The 27,951-nt window shown below is 47.0% G+C and overlaps 1 protein-coding gene and 1 long non-coding RNA gene across 6 annotated transcripts in view; one reads left to right on the top strand and one right to left on the bottom strand.

The window, feature by feature from the left end:
• Positions 1 to 80: 80 nt before the first annotated feature.
• On the bottom strand, positions 81 to 18,945 carry LOC122239399. The gene is made up of 4 exons (XR_006218451.1): positions 18,812 to 18,945; positions 6,186 to 6,341; positions 2,298 to 2,458; positions 81 to 1,257 (listed from the first exon to the last, which is right to left on the bottom strand). It is a non-coding gene; the product is annotated as an uncharacterized LOC122239399 (long non-coding RNA).
• MTIF3 (mitochondrial translational initiation factor 3) overlaps positions 18,563 to 27,951 on the top strand; it is a 16,408-nt gene continuing 7,019 nt past the window's right edge. The window contains exons 1-3 of one of the 5 annotated variants that reach the window (XM_007074346.3): positions 18,563 to 19,103; positions 26,591 to 26,666; positions 27,722 to 27,822. In XM_007074346.3, the coding sequence (XP_007074408.1) occupies positions 27,761 to 27,822 (62 nt within the window). In that variant the 5' untranslated portion in view covers positions 18,563 to 19,103; positions 26,591 to 26,666; positions 27,722 to 27,760. Of the gene's footprint in view, positions 19,104 to 19,590; positions 19,930 to 26,590; positions 26,667 to 27,709; positions 27,823 to 27,951 lie in introns of those variants that run through there. The other 4 variants (XM_007074345.3, XM_042987904.1, XM_007074347.3 and 1 more) reach the window with 4 other exon arrangements.

Here is a 27,951-nt window from a genome sequence, read left to right as displayed (position 1 = left end):
ACTGTGGTGGGCTTCTGTACAGATCCACCGGGGTTGGGGGGGGGGGGTGTTGCCTGCAATGTGAAGCCCACAGTCGTGCGACATCTGAGTCAGAAACCTTCGAGGATGGAATCAAGCCTGCGGCCACCATCCCCCACAAGTCACCTGGGGCACATCCTGTCTGCAGGGGTCGAGCTTTGCCGTAAATGTGAAAAATGGCCGAAGGATGCTGGGCAGGACCCAGTGCACGGTGGGCGTGGGGAGATTTGGCTTCCCCACCCTTCACCAGGCCTTCTTGGGTCTCCTTCCAGGAGGAAGACGCGCCCCAGGGCCCTCCCCCTGGCCTTACCAGATCAAGGTCTGGGGCATGTCCTGATGGTGGCCGTTTCCCCAGGCTCTTCCGGTGGGGAGCACTGAGGCTGGCCTCCGCACAGTGAGGCAGTTATGTCAGGGGAAAAGGGGGGTGAGTACATCTACGAGGCCTGTTCTTATAGAAGAATAATGTTCGGACTCACAAACAAGCATATTCCTTTTAGAACTGCACCCCTCCCCATTCAAACAAAGCCACAGGGCTCTCTTTGTTTCAGGGGTGGATGAACCAGCAGAAATGCACAGGCTCCAGGAGTCCGTGCCTGCCTTTCCATTTCAGAAACCAGAGCATGTATGTCTCAAGGGCCAAGGTCATGAAGAATGCAGGGCTTAATCACCAGATTTAGCAGAAAAGCGAGCGATCAGAGGCCGTTTTCCGCGCACCGGGGGAGTGAGTGAGCGATTTTGCTGAGGAGAGAGAGGAGTCTGGGGGCTTGAGTCCCTCACCACCCCGTTCTGTGACCACGCGCAGGTCAAGTCACATTGGGGGCTGTGGTTTCTCATCTGTGGCCAGGGGTCCTGCACTCCCCGCCACGAGCCAGCTGGCTGTCCCTACACCCCGACGCTGGAAAACCCTCAACAGAGTCACTTCCCCCGGCTGGGACATCCTGAGTGTCTCCGGAAGGACTTTGCTTCCCCCATGTTCCAGGCGAATTCCTGTCTCCACACGGATGCTGACTTTGCCAGGAGAGGGTGTGGGGTGTGGGGTAGTGGCTGGCTTGGGAACTGGACGGAGGTGGGCTTAGAATTCTGAGGCCATTGCTTTTGGTGTTGTGACGTCTGAACCCCGATTCCTCATCTGCAAAACGGAGACCAAAGAGCATCTGGCAGGCCCCTCATAAGGATGAGAAATGTCGTGGAAGGGACCCGGCACCCGTACACAGTGGGCTTCGAGCGTGATGGCTAGACCTAAGAATTAGAAGAATAAGAATTGTGATTAATATTATTATCATTTGCCATTATTGGGGGAGGGATGCTAGCTTTACGTACAGGTTAAGAGGGGCTTCTTGTGTTCAAGTGGGTTTTGAGGACCGTCGTCCTAAATCACAATGCACTACAGAGCTCCGCGTCGCAAAACTGGGGCGTAGGAAACTGACTCGAAAGGAGCAGATATCACCAGTAGTAGTGATCTTACGTAGAGGATCCTTCTTCAGATGAGATCGAAAGCGCTTTCCACCAGGTAATCGTAGTGTCTTCTCTTGTGAAAAGACTGTCTCAGCTCCTGGGTTCTGCGCCCACAAAGCCGGGCTCCCAGCTTAAGCCCAAGAGCGGCCACTTCAGAAGGAGTGTCTTGTTTCCAGTAAACAAGGCAGCGTTCACCTCTGGGGTCTCCCCGACCCACGGTGTGGCCGTCCCTGGGGGCTGGGGTTCCCACAGGGACACTGGTGGTTAATGCGCGTTTGGGCATCCGGCTGTCCAGAGACAGCCACTCTGGAAGGTCTGGTGACCACCGTGGAAGGATGATGCTCCAGCCCCCGCCCAAAGGGCTGTGCTTTGCTCCCCAGGAGAGCAGGGGGGGTAGGACCCTCCCGCCAAGTGAGTCCTGAGCAGACTTTCTCACACCCCAACACACATTCCGATTCTGCAGGTCTGGGGAACAGCCCAATGGCCTGCATTTGCAGCAAGCCCCCGGGGGGGTGCCAATGCCACTGGACCCAGTGACCTCACCCGGGGACACCAACTCTTCCTCGAGAATCTCCGATGCGGACCCTAGAGTCGCCTCCATCATGTTGCAGAGACCATGACAAGAGGCAGCTGGTTTGTCCCCAACCCCGTCCTTGCCAGCCACACCTGATGTTATAATCACACGGTTTAATTAAAGATTACATACAACTGTTGAAATAACGACCGCAGAAAGGGCAATAAAACCCAAGTTGAAAATCTCTGTAAAAGTGAGTTGCTAAAAATAAAGGCTATTGAAATCGATGTAGTGAGATAACTATAAAAACCTGGGGTGGGAGGGATCTAGATGATTCCGCATTCCTGTTCCTCCCCAGATGGCTTTAGCTGCTCATAGCACATGCGGAGTGAACGTGGCTGCACACAGGACAATGTGGGTCTCGAGGCAGTGGCTCGTGCTCGGAAAAACGCTTGGACTCCACAGGAAAGGCTGGGAAGAAAAGAAAAGTAACTGGAGGCAGCTGGGTGGCTCAGTCGGTTGAGCGTCAGACTTCGACTCGTGTCACGATCTCACAGTTTGTGGGTTCGAGTCCCGCATCGGGCTCTGTGCTGATGGCTCGGAGCCCAGAGCCTGCTTCGGATTCTGTGTGTGTGTCTCTCTCTCTGCCCCTCCCCTACTTACTCTCTCTCTCTCTCTCTCTCTCAAAAATAAATAAACATTAAAAAAAATTTTTAAAGAAATGTAACTGTATTTTTTAAGTAAAAATAAATACTGGATTTGAAATACGTATTTTTTTAAATCTCTGGTTCCAACTGAATAACAGGGGAAGGATTCCCTTGTATCCCTTCAAAAAGCAAGTTAATATTCCCATGTATCATAATGTAGTACAATCATTGATTTTTGCTGTCATTAATTCTTGCCCCGTTACGTTACTTGTAAGTTTTCCAAAAATCATGCGACAATGAACACTTTTCAGGCATACAGTTTTTTGCTCCTTTTTAAAAAAAATTTTTTTTAACATTTATTTATTATTGAGACAGAGAGAGACAGAGCGTGAGCAGGGAGGGGCAGAGAGAGAGGGAGACACAGAATCTGAAGCAGGATCCAGGCTCTGAGCTGTCAGCACAGAGCCCAACGCGGGGCTCGAACCCACGAACTGTGAGATCATGACCTGAGCCAAAGTCGGGCGCTTAACCGACTGAGCCACCCATGTGCCCCTTTTGCTCCTTTTTTAAGGATAATATTAGAGGAATAGAATTTCTGCTTCAAAATGCCTTTCTAGGTTTTGGTAACACTTATTACCTGTCTGCTTTCTGAAAGAGTAGTATTTCCACTTCCTTTTTAGAAAAAAAATTTTAACGTTTTTATTTATTTTTGAGACAGAGAGAGACAGAGCATGAGCGGAGAGAGAGAGGGAGACACAGAATCCAAAGCAGGCTCCAGGCTCCGAGCTGCCAGCACAGAGCCCGATGCGGGGCTTGAACTCACGGACCGTGAGATCATGACCTGAGCGGAAGTCGGATGCTTAACCGACTGAGCCACCCAGGCAGCCCTCCACTTCCTTAATATTAATCTAACCCGCATAACTTAGTGGCTTAAAATGACCAGCGTGTCATTATTTCTCGTGGTTCTGAGGGCTGACCAGGGCTCAGCTGGATGGTTCTTCTGCTGGTCTCGTTTGGGGCCTTCCATTCAGCCGCAGTCAGCAAGCACCTGGGCATGTCCTGAGAACTTGGTGTGAAATCTCCAGGCTTCTGGCAAATAAACTGCTGAGCGAGGCATGGGGAGGAAGGCGGAGAACTCAGACATGAGAGCAGGAAAGATTGCTTTTAAATATTAATTTTTTTATCTTTATTTATTTTTGACAGAGAGAGAGAGAGAGTGAGCATGAGCGGGGCAGGGGCAGAGAGAGAGGGAGACACAGAATCCGAAGCAGGCTCCAGGCTCTGAGCTGTCGGCACAGAGCTGGACGCGGGGCTCGAACTCACGGACCAGGAGATCGTGACCTGAGCCGAAGTCGGACGCTCAGCCGACTGAGCCACCCAAGGCGCCCCTAAAGATTGCTTTTAAGCTCAAACATTTCCATCTACACCTTTCCCCTCAGCTCCCCCCACCCCCAGTTATGTGGGAGGGATGAGGGATAAAGCATCACAGACAAGAGTCAGAGTGTGGACCCAAACCCCAAGACATGGACGGATTCCCAGGGCGCAGAAGTCCTTATGTAATTTATTCCAAGGACCTTGCTTTAGCTAGAAATGAAAAGGATCCCAGCTTCCCCCTGAAGCAGTGGGAGTAGAAAGCTCATGTGAAAGCTTTTGTTCCGAATTCGTTCTGATCCCCACATCTGGGTGTGCAGTTAGTAATTACTTCCTTTTTTAAACACCACTTCAGCAAAGCTGGAGTGTCACCAACAGAGGAGGCAACTCTGAAACGGAGACCAAAAATGTATAAATAGCCCCTCTGAAAGCACAACAAAGGCTGGGCTGTGACCTCCAGGGAGGAATCCCTATTTCAAGTGAGGCTCAGTGCTTCTGGAAACATAATTCTGTCTCATCAGCCGGGCCCCCGTCCCCGCCCTCTGCTGCGCTGTTCCCTCCACATCTCACACCTCCTTTTCGCCAGCTTCCTCCCACCTCCCACCTCCAAACAAAAGAGCGGGACGAGGAAAAGCTCAACTACAATTGCAGAAGGTCTCCAGCAGCAGGCCACGTCCCGGGCTCTCCCCGGTGAGAACTTCTGGAAGGAATGGGGGGACTTCGCAGAGAGCTCTGGTGTCAGCCCTACTTTTAGGAAGTCAGCAGAGGCTTAAGGATGTCATGAGAAGCAGGTGCCTGGGTGGCTCAGCGAGTGAAGCTTCCCCAGGTCGTGATCTCACAGGTCGTGATCTCAGGTTTTGGCTCAGGTCGTGATCTCACAGGTTGTGAATGGGAGCCCCACATCAGCCCACATTGACGGCGCAGAGCTTGCTGGGGATTCTGTCTCCCTCTCCCTCTGCTCCCCCCCCCCACCCCATGTACACATGCATGCGTACATGTGACCTCCCTCTCTCTCTCTCTCAAAATAAATAAATAAACTTGAAACAAAAAAAGAAGAGTTCCCATGATTAACCAATCCCCCTCCCCATGCTGATCTGAAATTCTCCCAGGATGTACAAGGGCAGAGAGAAGGTGAGACACGTTACGGGGGAAAGACGGCGGGCTGACAGGGAGAGGATCTGTGGCCCTGGTGGCGAGGCCACGTCAGGGGCCACCACACGTGGCTGCGCCCCCCTCCCGGCCCCAGCCACTGCCACCTCGGTTGCCGTCCTGCTTCAGGCTTCCTTCTCGGGCGGACATCTAATACTTATGCAACGTTGCAGCTACGCGTTAAACTTCTTTACGTCCACCGGGCAGAGGAGCGAGCAGAGACAGGCGAGTTCAACACGCTGGCCAACGTGACAGCTGACAGCTGGCCAGGCTTGAAGCCCAGGCTCTTTTCCGCTTTGGTGGGGACACGCCGAGCCAGGAGAACTGCTCGGGGCTCCCCCTTCTAAGAAAGCAGGAATCGGAGCCTCTCATCTGAGCTTGTCCGTGTCCCGGGGCGGGGGGGGGGCAGACAGTAGCAGGCACTGCAAAGTAGGTGGGCCACTTTGGCTCAGGTCATGATCTCGCGGTCCATGGGTTCAAGCCCCACATCGGGCTCTGTGCTGACAGCTCAGAGCCTGGAGCCTGTTTCAGATTCTGTGTCTCCCTCTCTCTCTGCCCCTCCCCTGTTCATGCTCTGTCTCTCCCTGTCTCAAAAATAAATAAAACGTTAAAAAAAAAAAAAAAGAAAAGAAAAATATTCTCTCTTTAAGGATGGTGATTGTGGCTTATCCTCCCAAGATGGCGACTGATCCTTTCTCGAGATATTCCATAAGTATTTGAATGAACAAATGAATGAATGAATGAGTGAAGGAAGGAAAAACTGCCCACATTGGTGCTTCTCAAACTTCAGCGCATGCCAAAATCACCTGGAGAACTTGTTTCGTCAAGTCAAGGTTGTTGGTCCCCAGGCCCCCAGTTTCTGAATCCGTAGATTGAGAAGGGGCCCTGAAATCCCATTTCTAACATCCCAGAGGCTGCTGGTCCACAGGCCGTACTTTGAGTCGCACTGGTTTACACAGTGGCTCTCCTCTTGCTGTCACACCCAGAAGTGAGAAAAGACTCAGAGAGAAGTATTTCCGGGGAACACACACCTGGATCAGGAGATTAATGATATCTCACCCTTGTGGATTGCTTTCTCGTTTCAAAAATATCTTGATAGGTCTTGTTGGAGCCTTGCAAGGCTGTGACATCATGAGCCCATTTTACAGATGAAGAAGCAAGGGTCCAAAGGATCACAATCAATTGCTCTAGGAAGCACAGCAGATAAAATACGGAGTTAGGAAACACATCCAGGCCCCCTGAGCCTCGCTGGAAGTCCTCCGCACTGAACACGGGGAATTTTCAGCATAAAGTAAGTAGTGATATAAAGATTACCTCGTGCTGAGTGCTTTGCAGTATGGCCTTCCCAGCAGTGTTTGTGAGAGGGGAAGGAAGTTCTGAGATTATAATTCACTTTAAGCAAGATTTAGTCGTAAAATCAGTTTAATACTAGTAATAAATTACCATTAAAGCATTATTAATAAATAGCATACCACAGTATGATTTTAGCTACTGCTTGACAAGCTGCAGATGTGGGTACATACATGGGAGTTTTGGGACATGTTATGTCATTATTGCTGACACGTGACCTGAAAGCATTCAGCCCTCAGGCGGGGGCCAAGTGGGAGCTGTGGGGAGCCTTCATTCAGGCTAGGACTCCTGGGTGTTGAGGCTCAGTTTTCTGACCCAGAATTGTCCTTCTCAAAACCCAGATAGAATCCCTCCGTCCGTAAGACCAGAGAGGAGTCATTCTTGAAAAGGATGATTAAGGGAGAATTTGCAAAGCATCTCTGACCCAGCCCTTGTCGTGGAGGCAGGTCAAGAGCCCAAGGGTCCCTGGGGAGAGCGCTGCTGGGACAGCCAGAGGAGCAGGACGGGAGATGACAGCCACTTCTTGCTGGCTGAGCACCTCACTGTCTCTCCCCACCCCCCACCCCCGGCCCCCTGCCGTGATACCAGCCCTTGGCCGGTCAGCCAGGTTACTGACTGTTACAGCATCACTCCCAAGAAGGCACTGAGGCTGAAAATTAGGCAGCCTGAGAACTCCACACAGCGCCAGGCTGCCTCCGAGGGCGTGCCACTGGTCTCAGCCGTCTGTACACCAGCTCCAGGTACCCGGCTCTGGGAAGCCACTTCCCGGGCTCGATTCCAGCCCGTCCTGTCCTCACTTGGCCCAGGGACCTTTTTCTCACTGCTAGTGCTTGACTGGCAAATCCTTTCCGTGCCTTCGGTGCCGCAAACTCCGCACAGATTTCTGCTCTGCAGCTTTCCTAATGGTTGTGTGTGCTGCCCCCCTCAGGAAACCCAGGGGTCCCCTGTCACAGAATGAAGGACAGAATGCACCACCCCGTTGGGGTCCTTTCAGCAGGAGCCGGACTCCTGTTCAGTATCGAATCTTCAGGGCGTATAAAAATAATTCGATAGTAACACTATTTTGTGACTGAAACCCTTAAACCGGCAAGACAAGACTTTCCTTAAAGAGTTGAACGACAGAATTGAAATCCTGGACTCTAGAAGCCTATTCTCCACCTCCAGCTTCTACAGGACATCTCAGACACTCAAGCACTTTGGACATGAAGGGTCAGCTCTGACCCGGCCTCCTCTCATGAGAATATTTCAGACCATTGGTAAAAATAAGAAACCTCTGTTCTTATTAGAATAATGGAATAATAAGCTTTCCTGTTTGGAGTAATGGACTGGTAAGCTTTATACCGGTTATATATATACTGGTAAGTTCATACCGGTTAATTTGTAAAAGAAATTCCATTTACACACGGGCTGGAATTACAACATATCAGTCACCGAAATCGATTCATAGACAGCCTAACGCGAAATTTAGCTGTGTTTCGGTCTTCATTTTACATAATAGTCTATCAGCGGTGGCCAAAACGATACTTTACCATTATGATTGTATTTTATTTAATTACTAAGGCCAAGTATAAAATCTGAGCGCCCTCAATCCCCCGAGATACTGACACACTGGGGAAAATACATCTCTACCTACCTACCTACACAGAAATTGAAACAAATATAAGCAGTGCTTCTGCACAAGAGTGATTTTAGAAAATAGAAATGCCGTTCATATTGAATTCCGCAGGAAGTATTTCACAGTTGATCGAGACAAAGTAAATGTCATACTGAGAATAGAGATTTGGTAAAATGACAATCTTATTACATAAGATTTTCCTAGAAGTCTTTGTGTTACTTTATTATTAAATCAGTATTTTCTTTTGTTTTTTTAAAAAATACCTTTATTGATATATAGTACCGATACATACCATAATACTTACATACCATCCAACTGACCTATTTTAAGTGTACAATTCAATGAGCTTTAGCAAATGTACAGAGTTAGGCAACTGGCACCACAATCTAAGTTTAGACCATTTCCATCACCCTAAAAAAAATCAAAACCCTTTTCTAGCGATAATTATTCCTTACCCTCACTCCCTGCCCCAGGCAACCATTACTCGACTTTTGGTCTCTGAATATTTGCTGTTTGGGGGTAATTCATATAAATAGGAAAATGGTAAGTGTTTTTCTTTGTCTGGCTTCTTTCACTGACCATAACGTGTCTGAGGTTCATCCATGTTGTAGCACAGGCCAGTCCTTTGTTCCTTTTAACGGCTCAATACTATTCCATTGTATGGATATGCCACATTCTGTTTAACCATCCTTTAGTTGATGGGTATTTGGGTTATTTCCACATTTGGACTATTGTGGATAATGATGCTATGAACACTCACGTACAAGTCTTTGTGCGGACGTGTGTTTTAATTTTTCCTGGTTAGACACCTAACCAATGGAATTTTTGGATCCTGTTGTAAGTCTATGCTTAACTTTTAAGGAAACTTTTAAACTGTTTTCCAAAGTAGTCGCACCATTTTGCATTCCCAGCGGCAACTTAGAAGGGTACCAGTTTCTCAAGATCCTTGCCAACACTCGATATCGTTTTCTTTTTGATTCTAGCCATTCCAGGGGGTAAGAAAAGGGAGCTCATTGTGGTTTTGATTTGTATTTCTCCCTGAATTTTTGAATCCTTAAATTCATCCAAGGTCAACATTTAAGACTTTATGAATGCTTTTTTTGGGGGGGGGGGATCACACTTCCATTTTTAAGTCATCAACTCTGTTTCCTTGAAATGGTATGAAATACAAAAGGTATACAAATCCATAGACTACTTGTAATCAAGATTCACTCAATCAGGGAAAGCCTAAAAAAATTACGCAATGCTACAGGTATTAAGAAGAATGGATTAAAATGAAGGAAAATAAGGAAGATTGCTTTTATCATCCAGTGGTATATCACATTATGAGTAAAAAAATAAGAGGGTAAAAAATTTTTTTTTCATTTTAAAAAACTAAAAAAATTAAAAGGTGATAGAAAAACATTGGTTTGGGATCGGGGAAAATTCAGCCAACACAATCTCACCGACCGCTGTTCCTAAAAGGCTTGTCTGTGTCTTTTCTGCGAATAACACACTTTTCATAGGTATGTTTTCTGTGTATGACCTTACTAGCTAACATTTGCCAAGCACTCCTAAGTGCCAGGAACCGAGCGTGTTTGCACGCGTGTCGTGGGTATTTTTTGCATGTTAGCAAGCCCACATGGAAAATACTTTTGCTATCCCTATGTGGCCGACGACGAAACACAACTTTACAGGGTACATAACTTGAGCAAAGGCACACGGTGGCCAAACTAGCAGAACGTTAAGTCACTGGTCCAGGTTTGCACTCGTGCTGCTCAGCTTTTTTGGCAACCGATGGGTGGCCGTGTGACTCTTCACACATCCTTACACACGTCAAATTCTTCGTTGCCCTGTGTTTCTTTCTCTGGCTTTGTTGCATTAACAGCATGAATGTGTCACTTAGCCCGTTAGAGCCGTTCCTTCTGGCCATCACTCTTGCCTGAGGCTCGTGTGTCAACCTTCTGGCCACACTCGGGGTGTCCAGGAAGCAAGGAGGGCCTGGCCTCCCCAGATTGGGGCTATGATGCAGCTGCTGTTACACCACCTGTAACTCAGCAGCTCTCCCCCATTCAAGAGAGCAAGTGACGGGGTGCCTGGGTGGTTCAGTCGGCTGGGCATCCAACTTCGGCGCAGGTCATGATTTCCCAGTCCGTGAGTTCGAGCCCCGCGTTGGGCTCTGTGCTGATGGCTCAGGGCCTGGAGCCTGCTTCAGATTCTGTGTCTCCCTCTCTCTGCCCCTCCCCCTGCTGATGCTCTGTCTCAAAACTTAATAAACATTAAAAAAATTTGAAAAAATTAAAAAAGAAAGCAAGTGAGCTAGAAGCCAATTATAAGAAGAGTAACTTCGAATCCATGTTAATTTGTACAAAATATCAAATAAGTGACATCAGTGCCAGCTTCTACGACTTACGCTATTATTAATATAAACTGACATGCACCCAGCATGACATGATGGTTGAGTGTGAAAGGGATACTATGAATGCCAGAGGCTATCAATTATAGTCACTAAGTGACATATCAGAAATGTGAGGCACACATACCTTTATCTCCATTATCCCACATTATTCTGTTGCATGCCTCATATTTATGGTGCATCACTTCTAGACTATAATAAAGTTGCAGTTATAATTCCACATGGGTCCATTTTATGATGTCAGGTTTGGTTTTTTTCACCGTGAGCGTTACTACCAAAACCTTTGACCAAGTCAGTCATAAAACGCATCAATTACGTACAGAAAATTAAAGAAATCGTTAGACTGGGTTTTCTACCGTGCTGTGAACTTTCTGCCCTAAAGGTAGCAAGGGGAACCCAACGTTACACATGTGTGATCATTTAATAATCCTTTTGAAAGTAATGATGATGATTATATGGGGTGTAGGCTATAATGATAGAGCCCCTAATGTAGTAATTAATACAAGGAAACTCAAAGACCCAGTTGTTACTCCTCTTTGAGACAGTGGTTACTATCCCTTTATGATATTTTTCACAGATTGTTTAGACTTTCTATGCTTTTTTTAAGCTTGTTTGTTTGCTTGTTTATTTATTTAGAAAGAGATGGAGCACAAGTTGGGGAGGGCAGAGAGAAAGAGGGAGAGAGAGAGAATCCCAAGCAGGCTCTGCCGTGCCAGCGCAGAGCCCGACACGGGGCCCGAACCCACAGACCATGAGATCATGACCTGAGCCGTAATCAAGAGTCAGGCGCTTAACATACTAAGCCACCCAGGCGCCCCCAGACTTTCTCCGCTTCTAATTCAGGAACGGTAAATCACTACAGTAGCAAGCACGGAAGTTTGTTTCAACAAAAGATGCCACCTTCTTTTGTGCTTCCCATAGTGGTTTAGAAAGGCTCCTCCTACAACCATAATAAAATACCTAGCAGTCTCTTATTAAGTACTCTCACCTCGGAGCCAGAGAAAAAGGGAAGGGAAGCCGCTACGAGACACGAAGTCCTGCACCAAAGCTCATACACCTTATCCAAGAGAGTCTGCTTTCTCTGATTCCAGAGACCGTTTGAAAAGGCTCCGTTGTGTATTTGACAGCCCGCAACTATTCAGCAAATATTTAATGCACACTAAAGGGATGCGGGCCTTAGGCTGGCGCTGGCACAACCTCGGCAAGGGTGTGTCCCTGCCTCTTAGGGGCTGACAATGTCGAGGGCAGGAAATGCCAAGTATTCAAGCAACTGTATGCGGAGGCAGAGAAAAATGAATGCTACGGAATAAACATACATTAGATGGCAGGGGTCACCCAGTTGGGCTAAGGGAAGGCTTCATGGAAGAGGGAGCATTTGGGCTAGGGCTGGAAACGTGGCTCTGTACTCCAGGCAGAAAGTAGGGCACGAACAGGCACAGAGGCAGCACAGCACAAAATGCGGTTCGGGACCAGCTAGTCGGCGGTGGTGGTGGAGGAGGGAGAGTCAAGCTACAAACGTGTCTGGTTGCACTGAACGGAACGTTATTGTAAGAAAATCCACCTAAGAGGTATCTGCAGACGGGAAATGCAGACCAGTGGACTCCACGGGGACTGGAATTGGGAAGTTAGAAATGAAGGCTCCTACCCCGTTTTCCACGGAGCCCCACTCTCTCCCGCTTTTCTGCCTGGTTCTTGCCGCGTGTCTGTTTCACCCTCCTGCCTCTCTCTGCAGACCAGCCCATCTGCACGAAGAACGCCAGCATGCGCGTGGCATGAGCCTGACTTGTGAAATAAACACCTTTGTAAGACTTTTCGTCCCAGTCATGTGTTGTCAGGAGCAATGTAAAAGCTTGTGTCTCGCGCACGGTCAGTAAATCCAGAGGCACCGCGTGCTGGGGTGTCAGGCCCCAGGCTCCTCCTATCTCATTGCTCTGCCAGGCGTGGTTTCCATTGCCACGAGCCCCCCCCCCCCCCGCTCCAGATGCCATCCAAGCTCCAGCCATCACGTCCACCTTTCAGCCGACAGAAGGGAGGAAGGGGAGGAGAGCACACTCTCCTTCTGAGAACACTTTCTGGAAATGGCACGTACCACAGCTGCTTATCTAGGATGACCATGGGATGTGCCAGGTCAGAGTGAAAGAGGTTTATGCTGGGATGGCAGGCATAAACTAGGACCCCCCCTGCAGCTACGGGGAAGAAGTTATATATGAGCAGGTATACACAGATTCCACCGGCCAGAACTTGGTCACGTGGCCACTGCCGTCAGGGAGGCTGCACATACCCTCCTTACCCCGCGCAGCCATGTGCCCGCTGGAACCCGGGAAAAGGCGGGATGAATATCCAATTAGTATCTGTCTCTGCCACAAGTACCCTTTGACACCCAGCAAATTTCCCGGTTGGAATGTGGAAGTTGTCACAGTCTGTGGACTGGATTCTCGTAGGTCAGTCTTCTCCCCTAGTGCAACCAGGTGTGGACAGGAAGAGGGAACGAGGGCAGGAATTTGGGTCTGGATGGCTCCCCTTTCACGGGTGGAAGAAGGGGCCTGGGCAAAGCAGGCAAACTGACTGACCTGTCAACTCCAGTAGGTTACAGATATATCGAAGAGGGTGGTAAATGCTAGAGCAGACGCTCACAATCCAATTGAGCAGGTGGATGAGGGAACCCGCCAGAAGGAAATGGGGGGGGGGAAGGCGCTGAAGCTTTACTCAAACAAGGTTAGCCCGGCTGCAGTGTGAGGGCTGATTTGGAACAAGGATGTTTGGAGAGCAGCAGTCTCCTTAAACAACCCCTGCATTCAGCCAGGTGAGACTGAACTTGACTTTGAGCAGAACGTGAGAAGGTGGGGAGAACTATAAAGCTAGGTAGCAGGGTACCAACAATAAGGGGACACTGACAGTATTATGGCAAGAGAGGAGTGAGAAAACCTATGACAAGCAAAAGTTTCAAGTTCAAAACGACTGCAGTTTGGTACAGTGGCACTTGATACAGGCACGACTATATTATACAGCACCATATAACAATGGATGGTCATAATGATGCCCTTGTTCTTTAAGAAACTCATCATACCATGTTTCAGGATGCAATACGCTGTAATACGTTATATAAGACGCTTTTATTCAACGTGGTTAGAAGTTCTGTGTGTTTCTGGAAGGTATGCTTAGGTATCCGGAAGATTCTCTCATGCAAAACATCGTATTTCCTGAATAATAATTAAATGAGTCCTCACTGTACCTAAGGCAAACATGTTGTCAAATGCATATTACAGTACAACACTTAGATTGTTTGATTACACTTACCCTTCCGACCATCAGAGCAAAACCGTGGCCCTGGCAACCCAGGTTCAGTATTCTAAAACCTCAGCCCCATGCATGTATAAAACTCACTAAAAAGAAGTCGAGCCTCTTATCGTGGAAATGCGGTTAAATAATACCTGAAGCCTTCACGTGTCACAAGACCCTCGACATCAGTTCTAGGTAAATCATACCTATTGAAAGGTGTGTGTTTCCAATTGAAAGGCTAGAGTTGGCAGGACTCTCTTCCCAAAGACCGATTTCCGAAAGATTTCAGTCCGTGGAGAGAAAATATGGAGTACTAGAATGAAAACGCCATGAAGGACATATGCAGAAAACTATGGCTACCTCCTTTGCTTGCACGGAGAAATAACACACAACTAGTGATGCCCGGTGTTACGCTCGAAATGGAAAGAAACACACATGTGGAAACTTAAGAGGGGGCCTCTTCGGTAACTTTGAAAAAAAACAACTGGGAAAACTAGGCTGGGATGGTTGAAAGTAAACACACACAAAGAAGCTTCTAGAAACTTGAGCCCCTGCATCTGACTGCTGAAGCATTCCTCCATTTCTAATGGGGATTTTTTTTTTCAACCTCCCTCACAGATTATTTTTGACTTAGCCAAGCAGGGAGCCTATTCTAAAGCCTCCCAATTTGAAAATCACGGAAGCTTTATAAAGTCCCCCACCTGCACCTCTCTTTAGGAACACAGTCCTTTCTTCTCTATAAAGGATGAAAACCTCCAGCATATAAAAACTTTGTTAGGCTGTCACTATCAATAGGGCCAAAAAAAATAATAATAACCGTTGACAAAGAGGAGACAAATTGCATCTTCGAATAAGTTTTCTTGAAGCTCTTGTTAAAAGCTATAACCTCCGACGTTAACTAAATTTAACCCATCCTGACCCTCACGGTGGCCCTTAACCTCTTCTTTCTTCTGCTTCCTGTGGCTGCTGGAGACAACGGGCCCAGTCCTTGGAAAAGCGTTCTCTGTAGCACACAAAAGGCCCAGCCTTCCCGCTACCCCGCCAGGAGGCCCCGGATCAACCGAGGGGTCAGCACCTGTGCGGAGAAGCAGGTGACAGTGGACCGCCAGCGTCCGTCCCGAGCGAGCTGTGAGAGTGTCTACCCTTCAGCCACCACGCTGCAGTTTAAGGCATTCAAGCCACTGCGGTTCAGGTTTTCTTTGTGAACGCAGACTTTAAACAAATTAACCTATTGCTGTTCAACTGACTGTAAAATTAATAGATTTACTGTTGCAAAAAAAGAAAGAAAGAAAGAAGAAATACTGAGAGCTTTCACTTCCACTTTGGTAAGGTCACGGATGCGTCCTAAGCTGCCAACAAAACAGCCCCGAAAATCTTTGCAGCAGAACCTAGCAACTTTAAGGGAGGGGGCAGGCAAACAATGAAACGTACAGTGGAAATCTTCCCGACCCGGTGAGCATGTTAAAACTTCACATCTGACGAGCTTCTCAAAGTGAGAGGACAAATCTCGTTACTAACATTGTAGTTGCCGGCAGTCCCGCCTTCCTTAAAGAGCCTAGCTAGAAAATCTCACGTGTCGGCAAACATTAGTGGGTGTTATTTAAAATGTAAAATGGGAAGAACTTGGTCCTGTCGTGCTTGGATTCACCCAGTACGCATTGTACCTTCTGCAAAGCTTCCCACGCCAGCTGTTGGCACTTTAGCATCACGTCCTATGACGGGAATGGGAATGACGTTCATGAAGGGTCTCGTTTTTCCAGTGGGGTCTCTCGAGGCTATTTTCTGCTTCGTTCAGTGGCACAAGACTTTTCACAGAAGATAAATGGATCTTCCCGATAGACCTCTCTTTTATTCGGCAGACCTGAAAGCTTTCCAAAACTTTATTACAACAGGCCATTCCTTGTAGATGAATTTAGCTCATTTGTCCGCAACCGCCATCATGTTTTAATAATTGGTGCCATCATTTTCTGACAAGAGGAATGATTAGTCTGGAGTCTAATGTTATGGGCAAGTTTGCACGTGGTCAACGTATTCTGAATCTAGCAACAGTTGGGGAGGACGGAAAGGGTTTTCACGCAGATGCGGTCACCAGATGTTCTCCGGCTCTCCTGGGGAATCGGCACACGCAGCCCCGTGATGGATTTAGGCCGAAGGAAGAGATTCGTTCCCTCAGTCTTTCAAAACAGTGAAATGAGCTCCTACGGAAGGCTGAATCTCCCTGCCTCGGAGTTTTCCCTTTTTAAGTGTGTGAATGTGTACACGCCGGGAATAGATGAATCACAGTTCCCCCTGGGGGTCACCAGTAGAGCTCCGGTGAGAAGGTTTCCAGCTTTCGTGTGTTGTGATAACGGGCACATGGTACTGGGCCGAGGGGATCTTCAAGGTGTCTTTGACGAGTTAGCTCACACTCAGCCACGCCCCCTTGCGCACCTCGCTTTCCGTGCCCCTCTTGACAAGCTTGTAAACACGGATTAAGGACAGCGTGGACCCTCTTAGCGGTTAAGAAGGCACCGTAATGAGAAAGTTGCCACCACTTAAGACAACTGCCATCAGCTAGATTTAGTAGGGACTAAATCTACTAGATTTAGTAGGGACTAGGGACTAGCTAGTAGGGACTAGCTAGATTTTAGTAGGGACTAGGATCTCACACACGATGGACTTCAATTCCCCTATTTTCACCAAACTGTCCTGATGAGAGCTTACGATGTAATGTTGGAGGGGATACACAAGCTAGCCGTGATCCGTTAACAACTAGGTGTCGAAGCATATGCTGAATGTGTGAAGCCGCGCAGGCTTTGAGTCACCTATGTGACCTCAGAGTAAACACAGGATTTCATTAGTGGAAGATCAGCCTCTTAAAGTTATTGTCTGTAGTGACTGTGGCATCACGACAGAGTCGGGGGTTAATCACTTTTTGAAGAAATCGCCTGCAGAATAATTACTTTGTGGAGCGGGTACGTTGCGCCCCGAGACTGTCTCCAGGGGCTTCTCTGTTCCAAAGATTCCCACCATGCCTGTGGAGAGAGGGGATTTTCAAGGCGAGGGGCGGAATTTCCCTTTAATCCTTTCTCAGAGCAAAACACCAATGTACACATTGTGTGAGAAACCGTGTCATTTGGGGACCAACCATGGGAATTAACGGGGAAATTACTCTGTGGAGGAAAATGCAAAAGTTTTAGAGTCCCCTGGATTTGAGTTTTATTACTTCTGTTTGGGTTTTTGGTTTTGGTTTTTGTTTTTGTAAATTATGGGTAGAAACAATAGCAACTGAGAACGTGTGTAAGTTCCTGAGAGCCCTAGAGGCCATAAATACAGGAAGGGGACCCAAGCGAGCCAGTTACCTGCTTTACTATCTTTATTCAAGGGTCTCCAAAATCTGCCACCACGGAGCTGAATCCAAGACTCCCAATGACTTTTTAAAAGCTGCCGCATCTCATTTCAGCTGGAGGTCAAGGCCGAGTTCAAGAGAAGAGATTTAGAACAAAACAAACAAAAAAGCTTCTCTCTGAGGGCATGTCTGCAATGTGTGTATTTTCCGGCTCATCTGCTTCCAGGAACACTAAAGCGCCTCCTTCTTGAGATATCTGATGACGACAGTCTAGGAAACTTCTCGAATCATCTACGCCGGACACATAGCCTTCAAAGAGGGGATACCAACGGGGTCCTGGCAGGTAGCTCCAGTTACCTAACGATTACTTCGTGTGAATTCATTCAAATTGCAACCGTACCAAATTTCAAGTCCTTAATTTGGGCACTAAAGCCCTTTAATCTTACATATTTCACAAATACCTTCACAGACTTGTAACCCCCCTGCTTCCTTAGTTGAGTCTAGCAGTGGAAGGAATATTTAGTATTAAGACTACCAACTCTGGCTTCAGGCTGCCTGCATTCCTTTATTCTTTTTTTTTTTTTTTTTAGTTTATTTACTTTGAGAGGGAGACAGAGCCCATGAGCAGGGGAGAGGCAGAGAAAGTGGGAGAGAATTTCAAGCAGATTCTGTGCCGCTGTGGGGCTCAGACCCACCGACCGTGAGATCGTGACCAGAGCCAAGGTCAAGAGCCAGACGTTTGACTCTGCTACTGGTACATGACCTTGGCTGAACCTCTTTATGCTTCAGTTCTCTCATCTGTGGAACAGGGTGAGATGCCTGTATTGAGGATTAAGTGATTTGAGAGAAGTAAAATGCTTAGAACGGTGCCTGGCAGGTAAATTCTATAAATGGGCATATGCATAATTGTTGAGCACCTACCCACGGTATCCCCTAGTCACTCTATCCCCGTATCTACACTAAACAAATTCAGATCTTGGTATTATGGAATAATTTTGGTAGAGTAACAGGAATCTATAACTCTTCTGGTGTAACTTGGAAATGGCCAACGTGCAAATACTAACCGTGGACTTCGGGCCACCTACACGCTGTTTCTGGGTTTCCCACTTCACTATTTCAACAAAACAGTCAGCACGTAAGATGCCAGACACTGGGACAGAAACTTGGGCCTCTGCTCTCAAGGAGCTACTTAAAGCTGAACTAGTGTTTTGATCTGCAATAAAGCAGGTAAAATCGGATTCAAGAAGTCATTTAACGAAAACAGAGCAATGTGTTGGTGGGGCTATAACATCCTCTAAACGTAGTTTGCTCCCAATACGGTAAATTCCCTAACGATGTAGCTTCACTAAGTCACGCCGGCAGATTTCCACCGGGCGCTGAGCAATTTCCGATCGAAGACGAGGTGAGAGGGCAGGAAATTGACACCCACAGAGCAGCCTCGCGGACAAGCAGGTGACACCGGGGAGCACCCGACTGCACCCGAGTTTTGGGACCGCCCCACGAACTCCGGACAAACCACTTCACCACCACCGGCCCGTTTTCGCCTTCGTAAAACCGACGGCCTGCCGGAAGCTCTCCCAGTTACATCCATTGAATCTCACACGCCCGGCCCCATCTCCGGATCTGTCTCCTGGGACCCAGCGCTCGGGAACCTAAGACGGTCTTTTATTTCCCGGATCTGTTTGCTCACCTGCAAACCGGGGGCAGTGCTCCTTAAATCACGGTAACTACAAGAACACTGACGAAATATTTTAGTCGACGTTAAATTAAAAGAGAGGAGGCGCAGGAACCGCCCCTCGCCCTCCGCACTTTCTGTCGGAGGACCTCTGCCCGCCAGCTGGAAGGCGCTCCTCCCTACGTCACCTTTCCTTTAAAAGACGCGGGCCGAAGCCCCGCCCACTACGGAGGGCGAAGAGGGCCTCCCCGCGAGGGCCGTTCCCCGGCTTCTTCCGCCAGACCTACCAATCGCCGGCCCGGCACAGGTACAGCTAAAGGCCAGGGGCGCCGAGGGGGTGAGGGGGCCTGTGGCAGGAGGGCTTGGGCTTAGGCACAGACCTGCGGAGGGAGCGGCCTCGCGCTCGGCCGTGTCCCTGGAAGGTCAGTGCCGCCCTAGCCGCCGAGCGGAGCGCGGAGGGGCGCCGCAGGCCCTGCCGCGGGGCCGGGGATCCGGCCGGCCTCTAGGGCCGTCTTTGGGACCGGGACGCTGCCTGCGCTCGGAAACCGCGGAACCGAGGCTGGACGCCGGCCTCCTCCCGCTCCCCTGGGCGGCCCGCCCCGCCATCGGGGCGCACGTACGGGCACGCACGCACGCCCCACGTCCCCACGCCCCTTCTCTGGCAGAGACGCGCCGAGAGACCCTCCCCCCCCCCCCCCCCGTTTCCCGGCGTGGGCGTGGCCGCAGCCGAAACACTTGACCGCGGTCCGTTCTGCGGAAGCGCTCCGCGTCCTGTACTGTAGTCCCTGGCTTCGGCCACATGCCTTTTCTAGAACCCGTAGCCTCCGAAGGAGGCCGTGGCGGGGAGCGATTGCGGGATCTCGGTTTTCCCGATTTACTGTTTAATAGGCTCCGTGGCTTAAGACTCTTGAAAGAAGTAAATAGCTTTCCGACTTGAAAAGCCTCCGTTCCACGTTCGTGGAGGGCCTCCGTCTAAGTACAGAGAGTGGAGGGGAGTCTGTAAAGTCAACGACTGTTTCTTGTGCCGCGGACGATACAGTAAAAGATAACAGATTCGTTCCCAGCCTCTGAGAACTTGCCGTCTGGTAAAGGAGAGAAACAGCAGTAAGAAAATCACAAAATTGTTGATTGCGGTAAGGGTCATAAAGGACAGATAAACTATACTGTACAAGCACTTGATGTTGAGTTCCACAAACAGATGAGGGAGCAGGGAGAATAGTGGCTGATGGGCGTAGTTTGGAAGGTAATCCGAAGAATGCCCAGAGAAAGGGAGCACTGAGCAATGATCTGGCGGGTTTTGTTTTTTTTTTTTAATTTTTATTTATTTTTGAGAGAGACAGAGATAGAATGCAAGTGGGTTAAGGGCAGAGAGAGAGGGAGACACAGAAGCAGAAGCAGGCTCCAGGCTCCGAGCTGTCAGCACAGAACCCGACGTGGGGCTCGAACTCACAAGCTGTGAGATCATGACCTGAGCCAAAGTCAGATGCTCAACCAACTGAGCCACCCAGGTGCCCCTGATCTGGCGTTTCCTAAGCTTAAGGGAAGAGCAGGGAAGAGCATTTCAACCCTGCACCGCCAGTGTCGTTTAGACAAGGAAGAAGTTTGGTATAGAACGATGCTAGAGACGTGGCAAGAGCCTTTGGCCTCATGAACGATGTTGGCCTGTAATTTGGGGCGGTTTTGAGGTGAGGAGGGCATGGGGTGTGGTGAGAGCAACGCAGAGACAGGAAGGGATTGCAGGGTTCAAGTGTGTAGTTAGGAGACTGGTGGGAATCCAGACAAGAGATGTCCAATTTCAAGACGTCTTGAACTAGATTGGTGGCAGTGGCTATGGAGAGAAGTGGATGGATTTTGAGTGGTGTTAGGAAGTGAAATTTGTGAGACTTGGTGTTGGGTTAGCTAGGAGAGTGAGGGAGAGCAAAAACGGAAACGATGTGGCTCTGGGTGGACTGTGATGCTGGTCCCTGAGATGACGGTTGTGGAAGAGGAAATGACCGTGTAGAAGATTCATGTACAGGAATAAGTCCGACGTTAATACTGAGTCTGTAGCTCTGGATTTTAAAGCTTTAAAAAAAAAAAGTTTCCTGGATGGTTGGTTATTAAGCTATTTCAGTAAAATAACTAAAATAGAAAATAAATGAAAACTGTCGTAGCTAAAGAAACGTGGTTAAGAAATTGGCCAGAGACACGTGTTGGCTTTTTCCAGTGTTGCAAATCAATGTTCTAGCTCTTAAAAAGCCAACCTGAGTATGGAGAGTACTTTGTTCTCCTTATGGAAGAGCAAAACCAGAGCCAAGGGACAGCAGCGGGCAAGCTCAGCGACCATGCTTCAGTCCTCTGGGATTAAAGCTGTACAACTCAAACCCGTTGGAATGGGGCAGATGGATAGTTGGCAGGTCGACAGGCAGAAGCAAGGACTTTGTGAGACTCCTGTGAGAGGTGTGAGAGGCTTCTTAAAGCCCTAGGGATTGGCGAAGTTAATTTCACAAATACTTAGTTCACTAGACTCTATGTAACTTTCATCCAACCTCTCTGGAAATAACATCAGTAAATACGAGCTTGTGAATATCGGCAAAATCAGAAAGAAAAGCAGTGAGGGTGCAAGCAACTTAATCTCTTACAGGACAGGATCATAACCTGTATCGTATCCACATATCATAACCACATATTTAAATCATTTTCCGAGAAGGTTCGTGACAGTACCTCCTGAAGAGATACCACAAAAAGTAATGCAAAATAATCTATCAAGGGGAATGCAGCTGTCCTTTGGAGCAGTAATGACTTGGCCACTTTTTTTTTTTCTTGTATATGACTAGCAACCTTCCTCATAATAGCCCCAAACTAGGAACGGTCTAAATGCTCCTCAACAGAAAACTGGGTTTAAAATCTGGAGTATATTCATACACTGGGACAATCCTCTGAAATAAAAAGGAACAAACTGATGATACTTGCAACAACACAGCTGAGTCCCCAAAACATGCTGAGATGCCTTTCAACAAAGAGTACATAGTGCGTGGTTCCATTTATATGAAATCTTAGGGCAGACTGGTGGAAAAATATCAGGACAGTCTTTGCCCCTGGCTGGGGACAGAGACTGACTTGGAAGAAGCATGAGAGAACTTTCTGGGGTGATGGTAATATTCTACACGTTGGCAGGAGTTTTGGTTCCAGAGATGTTGGTACTTGTCAAAACCGATTAAAAGATACAGTTAAGGTTTGTACATGTCATTGTATGTAAATTTTGCCCCAAAGTGAAAGGAATCGTAAACAAATATTGAACCCTAGTTCATGGTATGCATGCAGAAGTATTTGAGGATGAAGTGTACCAATGGCTGCAATCTACTTTGAAATGTATCCAAACACAAATGGGTGGAAGAAGGAATAAATAGATAAATAAAACAAGGATAGCAACATGTAGCATCTAGATGAATGGGTATTGGGTGTTCACTGTATAGTCTTTCAACTTTCCTGTATGTTTAAACATTTTCATAATAAAAATGGGAAGAAAATAGTCCTCAAAGAATATTGTTCATTTTAAACAACTGCAGACCAATGGGAAAAGATAACGCAGCCCTAAGCTCACCAGAAATACACAGCGTATGGAAGTAGCCACATGTTTATTTCATAATGTCCCGCTTTATGGCTTAATATTTAAAATCATTTCAATTTCTTATGGAATATGTGGGTCAAACACTACAGCTCCTCTGCGTTGTGTGCATTTGGAATAATGCAGCTGTCATTTTTCTCCAGTGGTCCCAGGCAGGTTAGTGATGGTGTTGAAGAGATCCAAGCAGTGGAGAGAGGACCGAAATTAGTAGGGGTGAGGGGGTTTGAGGGCACTTGTCAGTTTATCCTCCAGTGCTTGCAGGATACATTTTGGGCGATCCAGTCTCAAGTAAATAAGGAATAAAAAAAAAAAAATTATATGGGTTTTTTTCCCCCCTTAGAGGTAGAGTTAGCTACCAAATTAAAAACTACAACTAGATGCAGATTCCCCCAGTTTAGGATGATCTTAGTAAGGTCTGAGTTACCATGAGACCAGAAATGGATACCCATACTATAAAATTGTGTGATTTAAGTAAACGACTTTAAGATAATTGGCTTTTAAAATAGTTTTGGATGTCTCAGAAGGGATAGCTGTAACAGAAAGTAACCAAATGCACCAATATTGTCATGAGAATGTAAGCATCTCTATTTCGATGTAGACCACTGGCTCATTCAGCCTACTGTTTGTTTGACAGAGTATCGGAGACGTTTAATCAGAGAAATCTTAATGAGAGAGCAAGGCTTCCTATTTTACATCCACCTTGAAAGGTTTCTTAACCTTTGTCCTCATAACCCCAGACATCCTATAGCGTAAACTATTTGAAGCCACTTAACATTATCACGTTTTATTCTTGGGGCGCCTGGATGGCTCAGTGTGTTCAGTGTCCAACTCCTGATTTCAGCTCGGGTTGTGATCTCAAGGTTCATGAGTTGGAGCCCCGCATGGGGCTCTGTGCTAACAGTACAGAGCCTGGTTTCGGATTCTCTGTCTCTCCCCCTCTCTCTGCCCCTCCCCTGCTTGCACTCTCTTTCTCTCTCAAATAAATAAACTTCAAAAAAAAAATGTTTTATTACTTATTTCCTTATGTCTTCTTGTTTTGAGGGGGTCCTGACCCAGCGGGTGTGTGTTTGTTTTTTGCGGAGGAAGGGCAGAGAAAGGGAGACACAGAATCTGAAGCAGGCTCCAGGCTCCGAGCGGTCAGCACAGAGCCCGACGCGGGGCTCGAACTCACAAGCTGTGAGATCATGACCTGAGCTGAAGTCGGACACTTAACCGACTGAGCCACCCAGGTGCCCCTAAAAACTTTTTAATTATGAACAGAATTATACAGAGAAGCTGTAAGACTGGTAACAGAACACCCGTGTAACCATAACGTAGATTCAGCAAGTGTTGCCATACTGCACGTATATTTTCCGCCACATCCTGTCAGAGTAAGTGGCAGATGTTGTAGTCCTCTACCCCGCAAACAACCAAGTCCCCTCCCAAGAATGGCATTGTCCCTGAGACCATGCACAGGACTTCTCTGATAGCATCTGGTCCATCAGGAATCTCGTCCATATCCAGCTTGTCCCCTGTATCTCTCTTTTTTTCTTTTACAATTTATTGTCAGACTGGTTTCCATACCACACCCAGGGCTCATCCCAACAGGTGCCCTCCTCAATGCCCATCACCCACTTTCCCCTCTCCCCACCCCCCATCAACCCTCAGTTTGTTCTCAGTGTTTAAGAGTCTCTTATGGTTTGCCTCCTTCCCTCTCTATAACTTTTTCCCCCCTTCCCCTCCCCCCTAGTCTTCTGTTGAGTTTCTCAGGATCCACATGAGTGAAAACATACGGTATCTGTCTTTCTCTGCCTGACTTATTTCACTTAGCATTAACACTCTCCAGTTCCATCCACGTTGCTACAAATGGCCAGATTTCATTCTTTCTCATTGCCAAGTAGTATTCCATTGTATATATAAACCACATCTTCTTTATCCATTCGTCAGTTGATGGACATTTAGGCTCTTTCCATAATTTGGCTATTGTTGAAAGTGCTGCTATAAACATTGGGGTCCAAGTGCCCCTATGCATCAGCACTCCTGTATCCCTTGGGTGAATTCCTAGCAGTGCTATTGCTGGGTCATAAGGTAGATCTGTTTTTAATTTTGGGGGGAACCTCCACACTGTTTTCCAGAGTGGCTGCACCAGTTTGCATTCCCACCAACAGTGCAAGAGGGTTCCCGTTTCTCCACATCCTCGCCAGCATCTATAGTCTCCTGATTTGTTCATATTAGCCACTCTGACCGGCGTGAGGTGGTATCTCAGTATGGTTTTGATTTGTATTTCCCTGATAATGGGTGACGTTGAGCTTCTTTTCATGTGCCATCTAGATGTCTTCTTTGGAGAAGTGTCTATTCATGTCTTCTGCCCATTTCTTCACTGGATTATTTGTTTTTTGGGTGTGGAGTTTGGTGAGTTTATAGAGTTTGGATACTAGCCCTTTGTCCGATATGTCATCTGCAAATATCTTTTCCCATTCCGTCGGTTGCCTTTTAGTTTTATTGATTGTTTCCTTTGCTGTGCAGAAGCTTTTTATCTTCACACAGTCCCAGTAGTTCATTTTTGCTTTTAATTCCCTTGCCTTTGGAGATGTGTCAAGTAAGAAATTGCTGAGGCTGAGGTCAGAGAGGTTTTTTCCTGCTTTCTCCTCTAGGGTTTTGATGGTTTCCTGTCTCACATTCAGGTCCTTTATCCATTTTGAGTTTATTTTTGTGATGTAAGAAAGTGGTCTAGTTTCATCCTTCTGCATGTTGCTGTCCAGTTCTCCCAGCACCATTTGTTAAAGAGACTGTCTTTTTTCCGTTGGGGATATCCTTTCCTGCTTTGGCAAAGATTAGTTGGCCATAGATTTGTGGGTCCAGTTCTGGAGTCTCTATTCTATTCCATTGGTCTATGTCTGTTTTTGTGCCAACACCATACTGTCTTGATGATTACAGCTTTGTGGTAGAGGCTAAAGTCTGGGATTGTGATGCCTCCTGCTTTGGTTTTCTTCTTCAACATTACTTTGGCTATTCGGGGCCTTTTGTGGTTCCATATGAATTTTAGGATTGCTTGTTCTAGCTTCGAGAAGAATGCTGGTGCAATTTTGATTGGGATTGCATTGAATGTGTAGATTGCTTTGGGTAGTATTGACATTTTAACAATAGTTATTCTTTCAATCCATGAGCACGGAATGTTTTTCCATTTCTTTGTATCTTCCTCAATTTCCTTCATAAGCTTTCTATGGTTTTCAGCATACAGATCTTTTACATCTTTGGTTAGGTTTATTCCTAGGTATTTTATGATTCTTGGTGCAATTGTGAATGGGATCAGTCTCTTTATTTGTCTTTCTGTCGCTTCATTATTGGTGTATAAAAATGCAACTGATTTCTGTACATTAATTTTGTATCCTGCGACTTTGCTGAATTCATGTATCAGTTCTAGCAGACTTTTGGTGGAGTCTGTCGGATTTTCCATGTATAATATCATGTCATCTGCAAAAAGTGAAAGCTTGACTTCATCTTTGCCAATTTTGATGCCTTTGATTTCCTTTTGTTGTCTGATTGCTGATGCTAGAACTTCCAACACTATGTTAAACAACAGCGGTGAGAGTTTGTCCCCTATATCTCAACACACCTTTTCAGTTGCTTTTTTCAAACACACTGTATTTTATCATTATGTCTCCTCTGTCTTTTTAAAGCAAGATTAGCCCCCCCCACCTCCCTTTTCATTCCCCATAACACTGACTTTTTTTTAAAGACACCGAGCCAGTTGTCTTGTCCTACAGTCTGGATCTGTCCGATTGTTTCCTTGTGCTGTCATCTGATTTGTTCCTCTCTGAGTCTGGCCCTTGTATTCCTTGGAAACTGGAAGCTAAGTGTAGAGGCTAGACCAGGTTCCTGTTAGACCTTTTCCAGCAGGACTGCTTTGCAGAAGGCACCGAACAGCTGCCACACTGCACAAGGAGGCATGCCCTAGGATGTTGGCTTCTTCCCACCGGCGGGATGCTGAGTCTGACCTTAGGTCAGGCAGGGTGACGGCCAAAGTGTGTTTTCCCCATTTCGATTTGCAGGTAATCTTTGCGTCGCCCTTCGGCACCATATGAATACCTCGTTTCCTCATTAGCTTTTTACCTCATGATTTTGCCTCCATCCTTGCCTGAATCCGTGATTTGATTGAAGGTGGCAAAATGGTGATTTCTAAATTACTTCTCTTCTCCATTTATTAGCTGGCATTCTCCTCTAACGAAGAGCTTTTCCTCCACCAACTGGGGATGATTACTGATTGTAGTTCTTCCTAAAGAGGTAGGATGACGCTTCGTTCTTTTTCTTGACCAATTTTCACAGTGAGGAGTCAGGGTAATAGTCACGCAGGGTTCTGGCAAACGATCTTTCTTTTTGATAGATTTTTGCGTATTCAGTGTGTTGAAATAACTTTCAGCCATTATTCTTTAATGTTGAAATTACCGCACATTTGGCCAGTGGGAGTCTGTCCATGCTACCAACCTGTGAATGAAATGTCAACAAACGATATTAAAGTATTATCGGGGCAATCAGAAAACTGGATATTTAAAGGAATGATTATTAGTTGGGGTAGCGTTATCATGGTTATTAAAAAGATAAAAGAGGGGCGCCTGGGTGGCTCAGTCAGTTAAGCATCCCACTCTTGACTTCGGCTCAAGTCATGATCCCAGGGTCATAGGATCGAGGCCCACATCGGGCTCTGCCCTGAGCATGGAGTCTGCTTAAGATATTCTCTCCCCTCCCCCCTCCGCCACTCAAGAGCTCTCTGTCTCTCTAAAATAATGTTTTTTTATGTGTATTTTAGAGAGAGAGCCACTCATAGAGCATGAGCAGGGGAGGGACAAAGAGAGGGAGACACAGAATCCGAAGCAGGTGCCAGGCTCCACGCTGTCAGCACAGACCCCGACTCGGGGCTCGAACCCATGAACCGCGAGATCATGACCTGAGCTGAAGTCGGGCGTTCAACCAACTGAGCCACCCGGGCGCCCCCTCTCTAAAATAAATTTTAAAAACAGATAAAAGAGTCCTAACCTCCTAGAGATGACATATTGAATGACATATTGAAGTATTTGTTGGCAAGATAGGATTTACCTTGAAGTGTTTCATGGGTGGCTGGCAAGGGGGGTGGGGGGAGGGGAATATTAATTAGGCTGCGTGAGGGATACTTAGGGTTTGATTATACTATTCTTCCAGGACATGTTTGAAACTTCCTAATGACAAGTTTTTTAATTATTTGAACCTAAGGTGGGATTTGCGGTTCAGATTGAGTAATCTCACAGCTCTTTTTTCTTAACTGCGTATTTATGTTTTTAATCTATGAAAAGCTTATTTTGAAGGAATGTGTACCTGTTCAGCTCTGCTGACGTAAAGCCAAAATGGAGCTCGTATTGGAGCTTAATTGCTGTGTACATCCAGGAAATTTGAAACTCTCTAAAATGTAAGTAATGGTAAAGAACTTAAAGAAAAACGTGGTTACGGTATTCCTCTACCTTTTCCTCTTCTTGGAAAGTGTTTTTATAGCTTTAAAAACAATTCCCCGTCATTATTCTGCAATAGTCTTTATTTT

This window comes from Panthera tigris, chromosome A1 (genome assembly GCF_018350195.1).
Source record: "Panthera tigris isolate Pti1 chromosome A1, P.tigris_Pti1_mat1.1, whole genome shotgun sequence".
Lineage (NCBI taxonomy): Eukaryota > Metazoa > Chordata > Mammalia > Carnivora > Felidae > Panthera > Panthera tigris.
Note: the sequence above shows the minus strand (reverse complement) of the source record. Positions and strands in the feature narration are given on the sequence as shown.